Source organism: Vanacampus margaritifer, chromosome 1 (assembly GCF_051991255.1).
Source record: "Vanacampus margaritifer isolate UIUO_Vmar chromosome 1, RoL_Vmar_1.0, whole genome shotgun sequence".
Taxonomy (NCBI): domain Eukaryota; kingdom Metazoa; phylum Chordata; class Actinopteri; order Syngnathiformes; family Syngnathidae; genus Vanacampus; species Vanacampus margaritifer.
The window spans coordinates 5,534,930-5,553,868 of NC_135432.1; the positions used below are offsets into that span (position 1 = coordinate 5,534,930).

The following is an 18,939-nucleotide window of genomic DNA, read 5'->3' on the forward strand; positions in this document are numbered from 1 at the left end:
CTCTGCCGAGCAATGTGAAACGCCTATAAAGAAAGCAAGGTAAGCCTCCGTAGCGTTCCTAAAGGGACGATCAAAACTCTTGAATGCGTCTAGTGAATGATGAGAGCATGATGAGAAGGTGACTCTTCCATCGCATGTTGTTTCTTTAGGAACGCTACGAGGCTTACCTTGCTTTCTTTACAGGCATTTCACATTGTTCGGCAGAGAGCTAGCCGCCATTTTACGTCACTACGCACTGAATGTGTTGTGACGTATATAACAATGGCGGCTTACGTCCCAAAAAAGTTTCTACAAAATGTATTAAACTTACGGGTGCACCGACGGATCGGCCGGACGATTTATCAGCCCAGATTTCCTTAGTTTTGGGGGATCGGTAATCGGCCGACCCCTTAAATATAAACCGATCTTTTCTACCGATCTCATCTCCCTCCTCAGAGGTCTGAAAATGTCAGCCACTGTCCTCTTCTGCTGAGATGACTAGTAGGCTTTTCAGTTTTATTTCAGAGAACTACTTAATTTGCATTTAAAACAACCTGTTTGTATTATTTCACAGATATTGTTCAGTGTTTTCCAATAAAATAAGATTGGAACTCTGAAGGTGTATGCTGCTTGTTATGAAAAAAATCGAGATCGGAAAAAATCGGGATTGGCAGGTCAGACTTTTTAAAAGATCGTAGATCGGCTATCGGTCAGAAAATTGTGATCGGTGCACCCCTAATTAAACTGGAAATGATTTTTAAAAAAGGAATCTCATAGTTATGTTAGTAACAACCAAATAAATAATATAAAGCAAACTTACCATTACAGTCTGGGTCCTTTTTAAACAGGGAACTAAGATATGCTTCACTATTTACTTGCTCTTGCACCCCTCCTCATCCTCTCGTCTTCTCTCTAGCCCACACTGAGTGGGTGCTGATGGTACAAATGTGGTCTTTCGGCATAAAGATCAGGTTGTTAACACCATGATCAAGGACTGCATTAGTGGCACTGGGCACTCCTTTACTGACTGTACTATTGGAATTGCATAATTGACTTAACACAGACACCTACACATGGACAAGCGTACGCACGAACACACGTGCACAGGAGCTTGCACAGACGCAAACGCACACATTTACACGCCCACATGCACTCCAGAACTGCTGGAACAATGTGGCTAATGGATGCAATTTTAATCAAAATTAAAGCCCACATGCTGTGAATTTAAATAAGTCTATTAACAGCTTCGTTAAGCACCGTTTGTCGTATTTCTTTCATCTCATTGTACACTGTATACTTTTAACAGATAGTTTCAAATCTCGTCACTGTTTAAAATTAAAGACATGTTAGAAATTGCATTTAGTGGGAGTTTTTTTATCCCACCAGGATGCACTAGATTGTATTAAATAATTACATGTTCAGTTATATGCTCACTTTTTGTGTTTTTTTTTTTTTTTTAAAAACGTTTTAACGTTTTTAAAGTGTAAAAGAAGAAAAAGATGCATCACCGTCTTATTTTGAGATTTGTATGTAAACACTAGGAAGAGAAAGTACACAGAGATGGCATGTTAAAGTAATGAAACATGAGTAGAGGAGTGGGTTGAGGCAATTTCAGAGGAAAAATATAAGTGGGGAGGGCGGAAAAGCTGAAAATTATTCAAAATTGAAATCTGAAAACATGGTTTGAATTCTGAGATGAGTCAAAGAGGGAAGTGGTTGAGGAGGACTGAAAATAACAAACACTAAGTGAGCAGGATTAGGGAAGCAAATGTTAGAGGCAGAAAAGGAGAAAGGTAGATATTGGCAGCCCCTTTAAAATGCATTGGCACCTTGTAAACGTAAAGTAACGTATAGCAGTGAGGTCTCTGTTACTGTATCCAAAAAGATGGTCCTTCATTAGTGAATTTTCTGAAAATAATACTCGCTGACACTAACTGCTGTACTTGCGCATGACTAACTAATGAAATAAAATGGGTGAAAACAATAGCTGACACATTTGCTTGGCAGAGGTATATAAACATCCTTGATCCCGTTCACCTACTTTCACAGACAAGCCAGCTCCAGTGCTTGAAAAAGGAAAACATCAATCCCCATTACATTATTTTTTGAGATTGGTCAGACAGCTGTTAAAACAAATTTTTAGGTGCAGAATCCAAAAGTGATCTCAGTTCAATCATAATCAGCTGTTCTTACTACAGTCTTACTACAGCTAATCAGTGGAATTTTGCTTATCCGTAGGGTAAGTTGTGGAGAAAAAAAAATTATGTCAGAGAAAAAAAGACTGCAATTTTGGAATCAGAATAAAAACGTCGGTTATAATCAGCATACATATCTAACTCAACAGATCTCCCCTGCACCCTTCATAAATGTTCGCCAATGTTATCATCATCATCATCAACATCATGTATTCTAACTTCAGGGTATTTTTTAATTTAAACATCAAAAGGGAAGTAAAACTAAAATGGATTGAAAGGAGAAATTAGAACACTTGTCTCCTGATTTGAACGCAGCTAACTTTTTAGAACAGTCTAGCAATAATGAGTTTCTTTCATAATAGAACAAAATAAGTGGTGGCTCGTTTGAAGCAAATGTTCAATATTAGTTACTAACTTGCCAATGTCTGGGCCAAAATCATCTCGTCAATTTCTTTACAGCTTGTCCTCATAAGTGTCGCAAAATCATCTGACTTTGGGTGAGAGGCAGGAAACTCCTTCGACTGGTCGCTAGCCAATCTCATGGCACATACAGTATTTTTATTTTATTTTTTTTTATTTTTATTTTTTCTGGAGAGCTCAGTATTGTTCATTCGGTAATTTTAACGATTTGACATGTCATCATCATTGCTCTCCTTTTTTAATTAAAAAAAATATATATATTATTATTATTTTTTGTATGTGCGTGTGTGCGTGCGTGCGGGTGTGTGTGTAAAAACAGTATTTTCACGCAATCATTCACAATCCCGTTCACAGCTAAGGACAATTTTGAGAATATGATATTTTTGGAATATGCAAAGTTCACACAAGAGGGCCCGAGCTGAGATTCAAACCCAGAATCTCTAGACTGTGAGGGCAGGCATTGGTAACCACTATTTCTCTGTGCTGCCCGTTTTGATGTTTTATTTTATTGTGAAATCTTCCCACTATCCTAAGCGTTCTAATCTGCGTGTTATGTTCTCCCCTCCGGCCACAGCCACGGGTGGTATCTCAGCTTCGGGGCTGCAGGGAGCCATGTGTGCTATATTTATCTAGCGCCATCATTTATTAATAGTCTTTCCAGTATATGCAGCACTAAAAATACAGCAAAGCCAGGCCACCGCATGCAGCATGATGATAGGAAAGGAGCGTGCAGGCAAAAGGGGAGAATTGCCGGCTCAGCATTTTATCACACTGATATCATGCATGTCTATGATGATTCAGGTTACATCAGCAGCTGTAATCGTCTCTGACTCAGCATTTCCATGAGCGATACATCCTGTGCAATGTTTGCAGGTTTGAAATGTATTTACTTGTGTGCAAATTCCTGCTCGCACGCCACCTTTTGTGTCTCTCTCGTCCCCCAGTATGAATACTTCAATGCAGTGCTGATCAACGAAGTGGATGAGGAGGGGAACAATGTAGAGCTGGGAGGAGAGTTCGTCCTACAACCTAATGACCACTTTAACAACTTGTCAGTCAACCTGAGCCTCAGTGTGGTCCAGGTGCCCACTAACATGTACAACAAGGGTATGTTCACGATCTCGTTTTTCCATAATGAGCTGCAAAATGTGATGCGGACACATATTTGCTTTATATTTTCAACATGAGAAAAAGTGGATTGTGTGTTTCCGCTTCAGTGGCAATAATTGAATATTGAATAATTCATATATGAAAATTATGAAGTTTGCTTCCTGCACACTGTGTTGGCATTTGCATTTATGAAATGTAACACTTTCGATTATTTCCGTCACATGAATTAATTGTCAAAGAGTCAAACACTCGTCTAATTCATCGTTCACACAGTCATACCAATGAAGTCAGGCCTTTGAACGGTGCTTAGTGGACAGACTACATGTCGCGAGGGCTTAAGTCAGCTACTCGAGGCAGAATTATCTTGGGGGGTAAAAGGGAAGAAAGTAGGTTAAGTCAAACTGATGGAAGGTCCAAGAAACAGTTTAATTATTGCTAGGTGATGGGAGGGGGGAAAAAATCAAATGAGAGTGACAGAAGAAGATTGAATGAAATGGAATGGAAGTGAATGAAAATTTTATGAGTGACACTGGCTGGCTAATGGAAGGAGAGGAAGCCGTAATCTTGATTTGATTCCCTGGCAAATGAATAGAATGAGAGAGGGAAAGAGCTTGGAGAGTTTTTAAATCCTCGGGCTTTGTTCACTGCTAGTGAGAACTCGGATGTATTTGCTGCGACTGCAGGGAGCTTGTTTGGTGGGCAACAACTCGCCCGTCTGCAAAAAAAAAAAAGCACTAAGAGGCTTGGATAAGAGCAAAGAAGGATTCTTAGAACGTTTTCATTCAAGCACTTGTGCTTTGATGTCGGGGTTGCGTGTCTCCAAGACAGACCACTTTTGGTTATGGACTCCTCATCATGTTGCACTTGGGTATGATGCAGGGACAGAAAGCTAACTAGAAAGTCAATATAGAGCTTCAATATAAACAATATAAACTGAAAATGATACAAAATGTTGTATCATACATTTGTAAGTGTCCACTGTTGTGTATGTATTGTATATAGAAATGAGTGAGACTCTGCATTGTGCAGATTAATTTTGTGAATTGTTATAGAAAGTCAAACCGCAAAATGTGGCAGTATTGTTGTGCAAATGGTTCACATCCAAATATCGGAGGTGGGTTGGTGTCGCATATCAGGCTTGCTTCCAAAAGACTAATTCATTCACGGCTTATTGGCATGAGTGATGACAGCACAACAATGGCGCCGGCATTGGAGATGATGAGGAACGTCTTATCTGCTTTTCTGTCTCCATTTCACATGTCTGGGTTGCTTTTTGCCCGCCTCTCCATCCACACTTATTTTTTTCTTTATGTTGGGCTTTTGTGTATGATTTATTTATTGAATGTGCTGTATGTTCACCTTTGTTAACCCATTAAGGCTTAAAGCGCCTGCCAAAACATGCTTCTAAAACCTCAGTTTGACTTTAGAATCACCTCCGAAAACCTGAAGTTTTCCTGGAAATTCAGCAATATTGTCAATTCCTACTAAATAATTGATATCTCAGCTCCTGAAGCAGTTAGAAACATAATTCCCAAAACATTTCAGGGCTTACACCTGCGGTGTTCAGACAAACCTAAGTTTATTATTATTATAAACCTTGAATGTATTTTTAATTTAAAAAAAAATCCACAACTGTGTAGCGTCTGCGGGTATATTGACCTTCAACACTGGAGCGCAGTTGTAATAACCTTGGGGGATCGAGTGGTAATTATTCGTCGTCCATTCCTTTACAAAGCCATCGGAATTCTCAACATCCTCATTGTCTACAAACGTATTTCTTAACAGTATGTCACTGTCGACTGGTTACACCGATTCGAAGTCCTCCCGCACCGTCATCAATTGCGTCATTTATTTCAGTAAGAACAGGTTAGGTGTTAGGGTGAGGCTACAGATAGAGTTTACTATACGGGTATGCTGATCTGACACAAGCCGGCATAAAGGTAGAAACGAGGTAATGCGTTCCCGGCCTTAATGGGTTAATTCAATCACCCCCACGTTTTTGTTTTTTCTTAACTCTGCTTCTTGTGTTGCACGTGTTTACATGGCCTTTCAAAACCCCAATATTGGTAATATTCGAGTTTTAAATGGGTTAACTGACTGCATGGAAACGTACTCACTGAGTGGTGCAGGCTTGCGCAAGTGTGTGCATTTAATGAGTGTCGGTATTGTGTCAGGTTTCGTTCAAGACGTTGCAAACAATTTCGGCAGATCCTTGCAAATAATTTTTAAGCTCAACCGTTTTTGTGTGTGTTTTTTTTTTTTTGTTTGTTTTTTTCCTCACGTAGAAATTTGGAACATGTTCAAAATTTGACGGCGACAAGAAACAGGCTTCCAACTTTCTATCTGGTGTGTTTGGCAGTGAGCGCCGGTGTTACACATTCTGCTTGGCAGTGCAGTTAGTAATGAATTTCACCATCAGCGCATGCTTTGTGGATTAAATGCTGTCTGTTTGCTCGATTTTACCGGTTAGCGCCACAGAAAAGCTACGCAAACCTTCATTGGATTCGGCCCTGTGTGTACTCATGTCAGGAAATTTCAATGAAAACTGTTGATTATTTTTTATTATTTTATTTTTTTACTGAAATTGTACTATTTTTTTCTACCTCTGCCCCTATCCCCTCTCCCACTCCCGCCATTAATTATTAGACTCTGCCATTGTGAATGGAGTGTACTGGTCGGAAGCCTTGAACAAAGTTTTTGTGGATAACTTTGAGAGAGACCCATCACTCATATGGCAGTATTTTGGCAGTGCCAAAGGCTTTTTCAGACAGTATCCAGGTAAGTGTGGGTTTGTTTGTTTTGTTGTCTTTTTCTGCGTGTTTTGTCTTCATCTTCCCAAAATGTTGTTAACGGTGTGTGGGAATGTTCTGTTATATTAGCCTGACACTGGAGTCCATCAGCGAAGCAGCATGAACATGAAGAGAAGTAGTATAATTAACTCTTTGACTGCCAAAAACGTTAAATAACGTTTAATAAAATCCTATGGAGGAGTGCCAAAGACGTTAAAAGATGTTTTTTTTTTTCAAAACAGAGGTGAAACTAACCATTTTCTATTGTTGATTACTGAAAAACGGAATAAGGTAGAAACAAACTTTTTGTTCTGATGAAAGATGAGAGTCCAATCTTTCATTTGGTAGTATGTGTGTTTCCATAGTCCAAACACATAATTTTCTATGGACCTTGAAAGATCAGTCAAAAATGCTTAAAACGGCTGGCACCCACGGCATCCCTTTTCTGAAAACGTCTGGCAGTCAAAGAGTTAAGTAGCTATGAATCGAATTAATACTGTAGAACCTCGGAGTTCAAACGTCTCGGAACTCGTACAAATCAGACTTCGACAAAAAAATCGGAGTAAAAAAATGCCTCTGAGTTTGACCTCATTCTCGGAGTTTGAACACCCAAGCAAAGCTGAACGTACCTTGATCAGGAAGCCAAGTGATGCCGAATGCTCACGTTGCGGTAGTGGAGACCAAGATCTGCTCATTTCCAGTCAGAGCGGGTGAATACTCTCGGAGGTGCTCCGTACATTCGCAAGTGCATTTAGATTTTTCCATGACAACTTTCTTCAACATGTGCCCAAATAAAGACAGCAGTTCCAGTGGCAGAAAAGAAAAACGTACAGTGCTACTGTGACTACTTCCGTAAATACTGCACAAGGACCCCCCTTAGCTGTACAGGGTGTACATGTTTTTTACATAAATAGAAATTAAAATAGGATTTTTTTTTTTTTTGGAGCTTGGGAACGGATTCATTGCATTTACATTAATTCCTATGGGGAAAAAATGTTTCGGAGGTTGAACAATTCGAACTTTGAACACTTCACAGTAACGAATTGTGTTCAAACTCCGAGGCACCACTGTATTTGATTGTCTATGCTTTTTTTGACTAAGCAGGAGAACAATACAAAAATGTTTTCAGTTTATTTTGTGCTCTGGAATCTCCATCCAGGACCAAGAAAGTTCAAAATAGGAACATGTCAGAGCTGTTGTTTGGTGCTGTTGTCACACATACAATCAATGTAATTGACTTATTTCCACTATCCAAGGGATTAAATGGAAACCAGATGTACACGGGGTCATTGCTTTTGACTGCCGTAACAGGAAGTGGTACATCCAAGCTGCTACCTCGCCGAAGGATGTGCTGATTCTTGTTGATGTCAGCGGAAGCATGAAAGGTCTCAGACTCACCATCGCTAGGCAAACCGTCTCTTCCATACTGGACACTCTTGGAGATGATGACTTCTTCAACATCATTGCTGTAAGTTCACACAGCTGCTGCAAAAAGAATAATTTTGCATTACTTTCAAACTCACTTAGTTTCAGATTCAGATAGAGACGCGCGAGATGAGCCTGGCTCCACTCTTGCTAAGATAAGGCCAAATTCTGGAACAAATCAGCTTTCTCCCTTGTCATGCTCTCAGCCAATTAGCAGCCTGCTAAATGAAGATTTGAAGCACAAAAAAAAAGACAGTTGTTGATTGGATCCCGCCTCCGGCTTCCAAACCATTGTTTCTGTGTGTGTGTGTCACCACGCACACGCCTATGTCTGATGCTATTTCACATCAAAATGTAGCCTGTCACATTGCCAGCCCACATTCTGTCTCACCACAGAACAAAGTTGTCATTATCATTTCATAGCCTAATCGTGTTATTTAGAAAATTATTCTTTTAGAAAACTGAAAAATGATTGGGAAATTGTGTTTCCCAATAATCCATTTAGCTCATTGGCTTGTTTCCTTATTATTGTTTCTCTTGTTATTGTTACATTTCGCATATAATTACACAAAAACTTCCCAAGCCCAAAGAAATCTTTTTTTTGTTTTGTTCCAAAATAATATTAGTTTCTTTTGAGGCTACTTTATGCATAAATAAATTGGCGAGGGGTGGGAATGTTAGCCTACATCTCTTGTCTTTCATGCACTTTTATGTTTTTAATTATCACTACAGTATGTAGCAGGCGTTCCAGTTCGTGGATCATTGTTCAGCCACAGAATTAAACAAGTATATTGAACATTTTGGGAAAACTAACAATGACCTAATGTATTGTTTCAGTACAATGAGGAATTGCATTATGTGGAGCCATGCCTGAATAGAACGCTGGTCCAGGCTGACGTCGCCAACAAAGATGTGAGCCCTCTTTCACTCTCCTATTATTTCCATCCGTCGAAAGACACACACTTCTAAGAAAATTCTTGCTGAAGCTAATTAGGGGTGTTATCAAAGCCGTACTCCCATCAAGTTAATGTTTTTTTTTTTTTGGGTTGAATCTTAGTCATACATGGATTTTATTGGTCATGTGTGGCTTTGGGCATTCATCAGTTATTGTGTCCGATTGCCCCCATCTTTAATCAGGCAGTAAATGTCCATATTTGTTTGCGTCATATTTAATTCAATTCTTCCAATTGGCACTTGTTTCAGCTCTGTTAAATTTATCCTTTATTTGTACTTATTCACTCCTTAATATTAGTTTTGCCTCGCACTAACTGGTGTTAAACTATTTAAAGTGTTTTAGCGGTGACAGTAAATATTGGTGCTTGTTGTTTTGCACTCTCACTGTGATACAGCAAACCATTTAAAACATATCTGCTGCCTTTTTCATTTGTACTTTTCACCCTCTTATCCTTTTTGCGTCATGCTAAAACCCTTTGCACTATTTCAACATTTTAATGCAGATATTTGTCAACAATGAAACAACAGTGGGTGCTTCACTCCAAAAAAAAATTCAGTGCTCTATATTGTTAAATCAAGTTGAGTAAATTTGAATCTTTTACAATCCCAACTTGAAATTAGATAGCTACATCCTGGACTGGTAGCCAATCCATTACAGGGCAAAAATAATTGAATGGTTAAAAAAAAGTAAATAAAAACAAATCTAATCAACCCCCCTGAGTTCAAAAACATATGCAATGAAAATGCATGATCTAATCTATGTATCTAATCTCTCATTATCTAATTCACTGATATCCATCAATATTAATACTGACGTTATTACCATCTTTAACTCTTTGACTGCCAAAAACGTTAAATAACGTTTAGTAAAATCCTATGGAGGAGTGCCAAAGACGTTAAAAGACGTTTGTTTCGGAACAGAGGTGAAACTAACCATTTTCTATTGTTGATTACTGAAAAACGGAATAAGGTAGAAACAAACTTTTTTTTCTGATGAAAGATGAGAGTCCAATCTTTCATTTGGTAGTATGTGCGTTTCCATAGTCCAAACACATAATTTTCTGTGGACCGTGAAAGATCAGTCAAAAATGCTTAAATCGGCTGGCACCCACGGCATCCCTTTTCTGAAAACGTCTGGCAGTCAAAGAGTTAATGTGGCTACAGGGTCATGTCACTCAAAAGTGGCTCATGCGAACATTATAATGTATGTAACCAAGCTTTTATTAAACATTGTTCAATGATTGTTCATTATTACTTCAGAGCCGCCTTTAACACCATTTATTGTGCGCACAAACGAGTACGTCCCAAGGACAAACTGCTGTGATATGTATTGAGTGCCCCGTTGTATTCGGACATTTGTAGGAATCTTAACCCACAAACCTAAAGAACAAGTTCGTTCCCGCGGTCACACTCAAATGCAGCAGGTAATATTTGCTGTGCTCTGGGGTGCAACCATTTATTGGAACTGATTAACCTTTTTTCGCCACCCTAAAGGAAAGGTTGTGCCTTTTGCTATTTCGAGTTGGATCAGGTAGCTGGAGGTTGTTTTGACGCAATTACTGTACATATTAGTGATGCATGTGGGGGGGGGGGGTGGTGCATGTTTCTGTACACCCAAGCTCAAATAAGCAGAAACTGATAGGGACTTAATACAGCTTCGGCCTCCCGCTGAGTGTGGAGAACCTTTTCTCATCCCAGTGGAGCCAAAGACCCGAGGCGCTAAATAAAGAGGGAGTGGAAAGTCAAGGTGGAGAGAAATAATAATTGAGGATGGTTACGGTGCAGCTAGAATGTTGATAGCCAAAAAGTGAAAATGTGTAAAAATTGATTCCCTATTTGCTTGGGTAAATTAAAGATCAATAGAACAATTTTAAAGTGTATCATACACCATATAAAAATGCCAATGTAAATAAATGTTTTTCATTTTACTTGGATTTATCTGAATGTATGTCAAGACTTTAACAACCTATACAATCATTCTATATTTCTATTGACAGTAATATATATATATATATATAAATTCATAAATTATCATATTAATCGTGAATTAAAGCAGATTATTCACATTATTAATTTTGGCCACAGATTATCCTTTATCGTGATAGCAGATGTAACGTTAAAAGTAGCAAAGGTCGTTGTTTGAGACATTAAAAAAAAAAGCATTGAAGTAAAGCATTTAATAAATGTTTTGCGTATGACATTCAGAATATTTGTTCGTGTCAAACCATCGGGCCGTTTTTTTTCTTTTTGAATTATGCAAGTAATTAACTGATTACAAAAAGAGGAGAGTTAGCGTGTGCAGAGGATCAAAAAATGTGGAAGACGTCCTCATAACATTAAATGTCGAAATAATTATTACATAACAGGTGCTCTTTAAATTTGGCAGGCAAATTTTTGGGGATAAAAAGCCTTTTTAATAACGCGATTAATTGTGATTAATCCAAATTTTAAGATGTGATTAATTTGATTAAAAAATGTTATCGTTTGACAGCTCTAATATATATATATATATATATGAAAAAAAAAGAAAAGACTTAAAAATATTAAACGTTTTTTAGGCCGTCCCTTATATTAGCATATAATTAAAGGGTTAGTTTGCTTGCGTAAATTCTAATTCAAATAGCTTTATTGTCATTATACACAAGTTACAATGAGATTCGTTCAGGATGCCCTTACCCCGTGCAAAAGTGCAAAATAAATAGTGTAAATAAAAACATTTATTGCCGAAAGTAAATGAATGGCAAATTTAAAAGATCACTGTGTAGAATGATAAAAGTTTAAAATATAACACATTGAAAGAAAAATGCAGCAGCTTCCACCCTTCACTCACGCTCTTCAATGTTGCAGTTTGTTAATATTATTTATAAAGGGTTAGTTAGTTTGCGTAAAATGTGCTCAAATCAGTTTTGATGCATAGCGTGAGTTCAGCCATTCCCAATTGTTTTTCAGCATTTCCGGGAGCACCTTGACAAGCTGTTTGCTCAAGGCATCGGAATGTTAGATATTGCTTTAAGTGAGGCCTTCGATCTTCTCAGCGAGGTATGTACTACGCCGATGCATTATCATTTCAAACATGAATTTAGATGCTCTAACATTGTCACTACAATGCTCTAAAAGCTGAAGTATCATTATTCAAAAGTAATAGGTCATGTCTTTACAGAATACTCAATTTTCAGCAAATAGTTAAACAACAAGTAATACAGAAGGAAAGTTACAAACTAAATGCAATCATTTCATCTCGGTAAAATACTGTCATAACAGATATCCGTTTCAGTTTGATTAGTTGATGAAAGCTGATTCCGCGAAGGGAATCATATTCAGGGCTATATTTTGCATGTTGATTTTCAATCAGTTTGCATTGTGGTGTGTTGTTTGTGGTATCCTCGAGTAACTCTACCTTCCTTTCTCACTCGCTCCCCCGTCTTCCCAGTTCAATGAGACCGGAAGAGGCAGTGAGTGTAGCCAAGCCATTATGTTGGTTACAGATGGAGCAGTGGACACGTACGATGCTATCTTTGCCAAGTTCAACTGGCCAGACAGGAAGGTGAGGAATTATAACACGCACACAACACATTATTGTCAGTATTATATTCAAGCGCAATTTTCTATTGACGTCACCAACAGCAGACTATGAATAGGTTTTGCATTTTAAAATTTTCTAAATATACTACATAGTCATTTTTAGATTGCTCAAAGCCACGTTGTCCCACCTGGCTCTGTACTTGATACCGTGTGGCTTGAGAAATGAGTGTGTGTACACATACTGTGCTTCTTTTGATAAGTAAAGTGAAAATAAATATGTAATCTCAGGGCTCCAGACTTCCCCTACCCCTTAACTCTTTGACTGCCAGACGTTTTCAGAAACGGGTTGTCGCCAGTGCCAGCCGATTTTAAGCATTTTGACTGATCTTTCAAGGTCCATAGAAAATTATGTGTTTGGACTATGGAAACACACATACTACCAAATGAAAGATTGGACTCTCATCTTTCATCAGAAAAAAAATTTTGTTTCTACCTTATTCCGTTCTTCAGTAATCAACAACGGAAAATGGTTAGTTTCACCTCTGTTTTGAAACAAACGTCTTTTAACGTCTTTGGCACTCCTCCATAGGATTTTACTAAACGTTATTTAACGTTTTTGGCAGTCAAAGAGTTAATGGTGTTACGTTTGCGGGTTGAGGATGCAGGATACAAGATTCAGGGAGGCGAGGCCGGCTTGCAGGAGAAAGGCAAACAAGGAATGTGGGGAAAAATGGTGGCATTTTGCTCCTAACATTTGAGACAGTGGGATTAAATTTTTCATGTACTCGTGCCCATTCCAGTGGTAAATTTGCAGATCTTTTTAAAAATGACTATTCTTGAATATTTAATTTGCAAGTTGATTTAATCTGTGCCCTTCAATTTTCTGCTTGTGCCCCTAAAATTTCAGTTAGGGACCAATGTGCTCCAAGTAAAAGAAAAAAGTTACTCTGGAAACCTGGAATTTCTAAATTTGGCACGCAACGGAGACAAGCGTTGTCAACAACACTGCCAATTTTTTTGTGATTTAAAAAAAAAAGAATCACCAAGTTTGTAAAATGAAGCTTCAAAATCATGAAAAATAAACCTATTCTCGCTGCTCTCGGACGCTGTGGGTGTGTGTGCTAAACACACTGAAACCACACACTGCTCAACTATCAATCAAAAAAACGCTACTATGATCTGGAAAAATGGCTGCTACGTCCTCATGCATGTTTCTTATGCCTACACGTTTGAGCTGCAAAAATATGTACACTCAAAGCCTCTAAGGCTGGAATATTTCACACCGTAGTGTTGCGATGCTAACCCTGCAACAACAAGGCTCTCTTAAATCAGCCACACATTTTTAGATCCTGGCTGTCAAGATGGACTTTCATTTTTATTTTTATTTTTTACCTTCTCCCTTGTCTCCATGACAAGCGTGCACTCGTGGCTTACAACGAGGCCCTCTAAATGTATAACCCTAAGTTATCTAAAGAAAGATGCATTTTCACAGTGTAGGCATGCTAACTAGCTAACTGCATGTCACAATAGCACCAGGTAAGCGTTGATAGAAATGACGACACCCAAACTCTTCCCATGCGGGTGTTGGTGGTGATCCCCCTCACCGACTTCCGACTGCTGCCTCAAGGCTGAGGAGCAATGAAAAGTGGAAAAGGTTCTCATAGTTCAATTTATAAAATGCCCTGCTGATAATAGAAGTCTTCAGTCACTGTCGCTCTACAGAGATGCTCTCCCTCTTCTATTGTCACTTTTCGTCAACTTCAGTCTCACAATCACATCGAGTCGCTTTGTATCAGAATGGAAATGACTTTTTAATAGTAATTTGCACCAGTAAATCTGAATCTTAATCATGAAGTCTTTTCAGAAATCCCGCCCATAGGCTTCAGGTAAACAAATGTACTTTTGCGTTTATGTTGTAAATATTTGAAAGGGTATTTGTTATATTCATGTGTGCATTCAGGTGGGTTGGAGATTGCATGCTGCAGCTGCTTGTTTGTACTTGTGCAGCATTTTGCACTGCAGTCAACCACTTTCATATTTAATAAGTGGTCGCTGTAATTTGACCTGTCAATGACCGGTGAAGTGTACTCAGACTTCTCTTATCTATAGGCCTCAATGGAGCAACTGTAAACATATTGACATACTATGTTGTTGTCACATTGACGATATAATCCGATAAAATACATACAGTAACAGCTAACAATGAAGCAACACTATTTTTACTAAAAAGATATTGACTTTGTACCTAGCTGAAACTAATCATTTATTTGCTATTGCTGTAAGACAATATCTACAAGTCTATAGGATACATCATAGACACAGTGATGAATCTATTTTGGAGGCGAACCTCAAGAGAACAAGACAAGGAGTCTAATAAATGTATGGCGCACTTATTTTAAGAGCAGCCTTTCAAAATAAGATAAACAAACCCACTCTCATTCAAACGTGCTGTGCTCCATCCACACACATACGGTAAGCAGACACATGCTGTCAGGGTGAAGAAAGGCAGGGGAAAATATAGGCTTGGGTGCTATGACAGCTGCATCCCTTAAAGCTTGCATTTGGTCCAATCTGGCAAAGTATGTACACCACAAACTCACATACCTGTTGTGACTGATTTTGTATTGATGGTTATCTAATGACTTTACACACAAGTTTGTTATGTCAATTTATGTCATTATTCCTCACTAATTACTTTTGTCCTTTGGGTTCATCAACATGATATTAATTCATAATTAAAACGATGATTTATTGGGAAAAATCTGTTACTAAATCAACAGAACAGGCCTGCTAATCACTCGCATGCCAAATAATGAACCCACCGTTTTGGTTTGACTGCATTATCTTCCCCTTGCTGGTGTGGTGGGCTCTTTGGAAATACGATTAAGATGACTGACGGGTCCTATCTGCTCTTTTTCCACAGGTCCGCATATTCCCCTACCTGATTGGCCGAGAGTCGGCCTTTGCAGATAATCTCAAATGGATGGCATGTGCTAACAAAGGTGCGATCGACATACTTTGTTCACCCATATTAATATTTTTTATTTTTTATTTATTTTTTTGCTCAGATTGCTTACAGCGTGTTACTTTGCGATACACAAAAACATCTGTCATTGCAATGATTGGGCTTTGGTGTGTGTGGGTGTAAACTTTGAAGGTCTTCAAGATGAGGATGAGCTTGTATGCATGTACGTTTGAGTGTGTGCTATCTGCCAAACATTTAGTATTTTGTAGCTGTGTGTATTTTTTTAGGGGTGTCAAAATTAATGTATTCATTTTGAGTTAATTTAAAGTTGATTTAACACCACTAATTCTTTTCACGCCTGATTATTGACTGCCCCTTACTTGGAAAGTCTGAACTGGGGGAATTACAGTCGCAAGGCAGCAGACACGTCCGCCTCAAAATTTAGCAGTAATACATTTGATAATAATGCATATATTTGTGGAGATTGCAGGGGTCATATTGTATTGTACAATTTTGTGCAGAATTTCACAATTTGTTTAATGTTAAAGGTTAGATAGCTCTTAATATGAAAATAAAAATACAAAGAGCTGTCGCCAACGTCTTACAAATGCAATTATGCCATCTAGTGGCAGAAAAATGACCTCAAAGAAAATCAATATCACACTCGTTTTCTTACAGTACAGTACATCTGTTTAATTTTAACTCAATTTTATGAATTATGAAATTACTGTATCAATGACTAGACGTTGCAACCATATTTCGATTAGTTTAATTTTTTTTCTATTTTTACGTGAACAAGAGTATGAAAGTTAAAAAAAAATATGTTATTGTACCTTTTATTGTACATTTAGAAAAAATACAAAAATTGTGATTAATCGTATTTATTATTTGTGGAGATTGCAGGGGTCATATTGTATTGTACAATTTTGTGCAGAAGTTCACAATTTGTTTAATGTTAAAGGTTAGATAGCGCTTAATATGAAAATAAAAATACACTGAGCTGTCACCAACGTCTTACAAATGCAATTATGCCATCTAGTGGCAGAAAAATGACCTCAAAGAAAATCAATATCACACTCGTTTTCTTACAGTACAGCACATCTGTTTAATTTTAACTCAATTTTATGAATTATGAAATTACTGTATCAATGACTAGACGTTGCAACCATATTTCGATTAGTTTAATTTTTTTTCTATTTTTACGTGAACAAGAGTATGAAAGTTAAAAAAAAATATGTTATTGTACCTTTTATTGTACATTTAGAAAAAATACAAAAATTGTGATTAATCGTATTTATTATTTGTGGAGATTGCAGGGGTCATATTGTATTGTACAATTTTGTGCAGAAGTTCACAATTTGTTTAATGTTAAAGGTTAGATAGCGCTTAATATGAAAATAAAAATACACTGAGCTGTCACCAACGTCTTACAAATGCAATTATGCCATCTAGTGGCAGAAAAATGACCTCAAAGAAAATCAATATCACACTCGTTTTCTTACAGTACAGCACATCTGTTTAATTTTAACTCAATTTTATGAATTATGAAATTACTGTATCAATGACTAGACGTTGCAAGCATATTTCGATTAGTTTAATTTTTTTTCTATTTTTACGTGAACAAGAGTATGAAAGTTAGAAAAAAATATGTTATTGTACCTTTTATTGTACATTTAGAAAAAATACAAAAATTGTGATTAATCGTATTTATTATTTGTGGAGATTGCAGGGGTCATATTGTATTGTACAATTTTGTGCAGAATTTCACAATTTGTTTAATGTTAAAGGTTAGATAGCTCTTAATATGAAAATAAAAATACACAGAGCTGTCACCAACGTCTTACAAATGCAATTATGCCATCTAGTGGCAGAAAAATGACCTCAAAGAAAATCAATATCACACTCGTTTTCTTACAGTACAGTACATCTGTTTAATTTTAACTCAATTTTATGAATTATGAAATTACTGTATCAATGACTAGACGTTGCAACCATATTTCGATTAGTTAAATTTTTTTTCTATTTTTACGTGAACAAGAGTATGAAAGTTAGAAAAAAATATGTTATTGTACATTTAGAAAAAATACAAAAATTGTGATTAATCGTGAGTTAACTATTGAAGTCATGCGATTAATTATGATTAAAAATGTTAATCGCCTGACATCCCTAGTATCTTTTATGCTACTCCATACCCATCAGAACTATTAAATACACCGACCTTACAACATTAAGGGTTCTATATCCGTAGATGGTGCTGTTACGGTCCACAATTTGTCATGACTGTTAATTTGTTTTTTGTGTTGTGGGTGTTAAACTTTGCCCTATCACATAGCAAATGGGGGCTTTTCTGGGATCGGTGGGAGGGTGTGTGGGAGGTGGTGTGGGTTTTATATGAGCACTTACGTCATTTCGGTGTTTTTGTCTGCTGCACATTTGCTTTTCCAGGTAAGAGTAGAGGTGTCCAGCCTGGTTTTGCAAACCATTCCGTTGAGCATATACTTAATATTTCTTGTTTGTTATTTTTGGGACTCGGACTCCCCGTCAGAATGCTACCCGATTCTCCACCACTTCCCTGCTCCCCATTTTAACCGCCCGACGAGCATCATTTGTGCCCTAGCACATAACAAATGCCATTGCGCTCAAGCGTACTGGTTTTCGTGCTGACACAAGCCTTATTGCGCTTCTTCAGGAATTTTGGATTTGTCAAAATTAATTGATTAATGGACAATCATCAAGTTGAAAAGTGACAAGTCTTGGTAGGTTTGCAGGTGGACTTTGTTTATCATCATTCATTTAGGTCAATTTTGGATCATTCAGAAATCATCAGGGAACTTCTGTAGCCAGTTGGCTGCACTGAGAGAAAATGGGTGATTCATTTTGCACGCTCTACTTTTTAGTTATTTATAAAAATAAAAAATAAAATTATAAAAAAACAAAATGTTCCACTTCACGATTATGTCCCACAAAAAATGTGTGAAGGATATGTCTTCATAAAAAAAATCTAATTTCGGATCTTCATGCAATTTGCTGGCAACCAGTTCAGGGTTTATCCCGCCTACTACCCCAACACAGCCGGGGACAGGCTTCCTTAAGAAATAAACATTGTTCATCTATATTACAGACTTAAATTTTTTGGTCACAGATTTCAAAATCAATCCATCAAAGCCAAATGTCATGCTAATCTCATAATTAGACTGTGCTGGAGCATTTTATAGTTATTCTATTTGTTTTATTATAGCCAACTTTGTATTAGAGTCAGAGAGTTGGTTATGTATAACTTATGTACTTATAGTAAGGCCAGCACATAATAACGACTAGTTACACTCATGAGTCATGACATACTTTGTCAACAGCACGTTATGCGTATTCTCGCTAATGTCTGGTACCACAAGAGGTCCATTCGAACATATTTATACTCTCATCATGACTATTTCACACTGCTGCTCTTCTAGCCTGTACCAGGTGTACCATGTCACGGAAAACAGGGAGGATTAATTTTTTTTGCTCCCCACCTCATCTCGCTCTCCGTCGTGGCTCAGCCCGAAGGACGCCCTTAGGCCTCCGGAGGGACCAGTCATTC

At 37.6% G+C, this 18,939-nt stretch overlaps 1 protein-coding gene across 3 annotated transcripts in view; it reads left to right on the forward strand.

Annotated features, from left to right (window-relative positions):
* The window catches only part of LOC144053507 (voltage-dependent calcium channel subunit alpha-2/delta-3-like), a 133,689-nt gene that overhangs the window by 51,726 nt on the left and 63,024 nt on the right, over positions 1–18,939 (forward strand). For all 3 annotated transcript variants that reach the window (XR_013294465.1, XM_077568018.1, XM_077568025.1), the window contains exons 5-11: positions 3,539–3,701; positions 6,351–6,482; positions 7,750–7,961; positions 8,756–8,830; positions 11,822–11,911; positions 12,303–12,416; positions 15,318–15,396. Coding sequence is in view for 2 of the 3 variants with exons in the window: in XM_077568018.1 (XP_077424144.1) it covers positions 3,539–3,701; positions 6,351–6,482; positions 7,750–7,961; positions 8,756–8,830; positions 11,822–11,911; positions 12,303–12,416; positions 15,318–15,396 (865 nt within the window). In the remaining variant the exon portion in view is untranslated. The remainder of the gene's footprint in view (positions 1–3,538; positions 3,702–6,350; positions 6,483–7,749; positions 7,962–8,755; positions 8,831–11,821; positions 11,912–12,302; positions 12,417–15,317; positions 15,397–18,939) is intronic.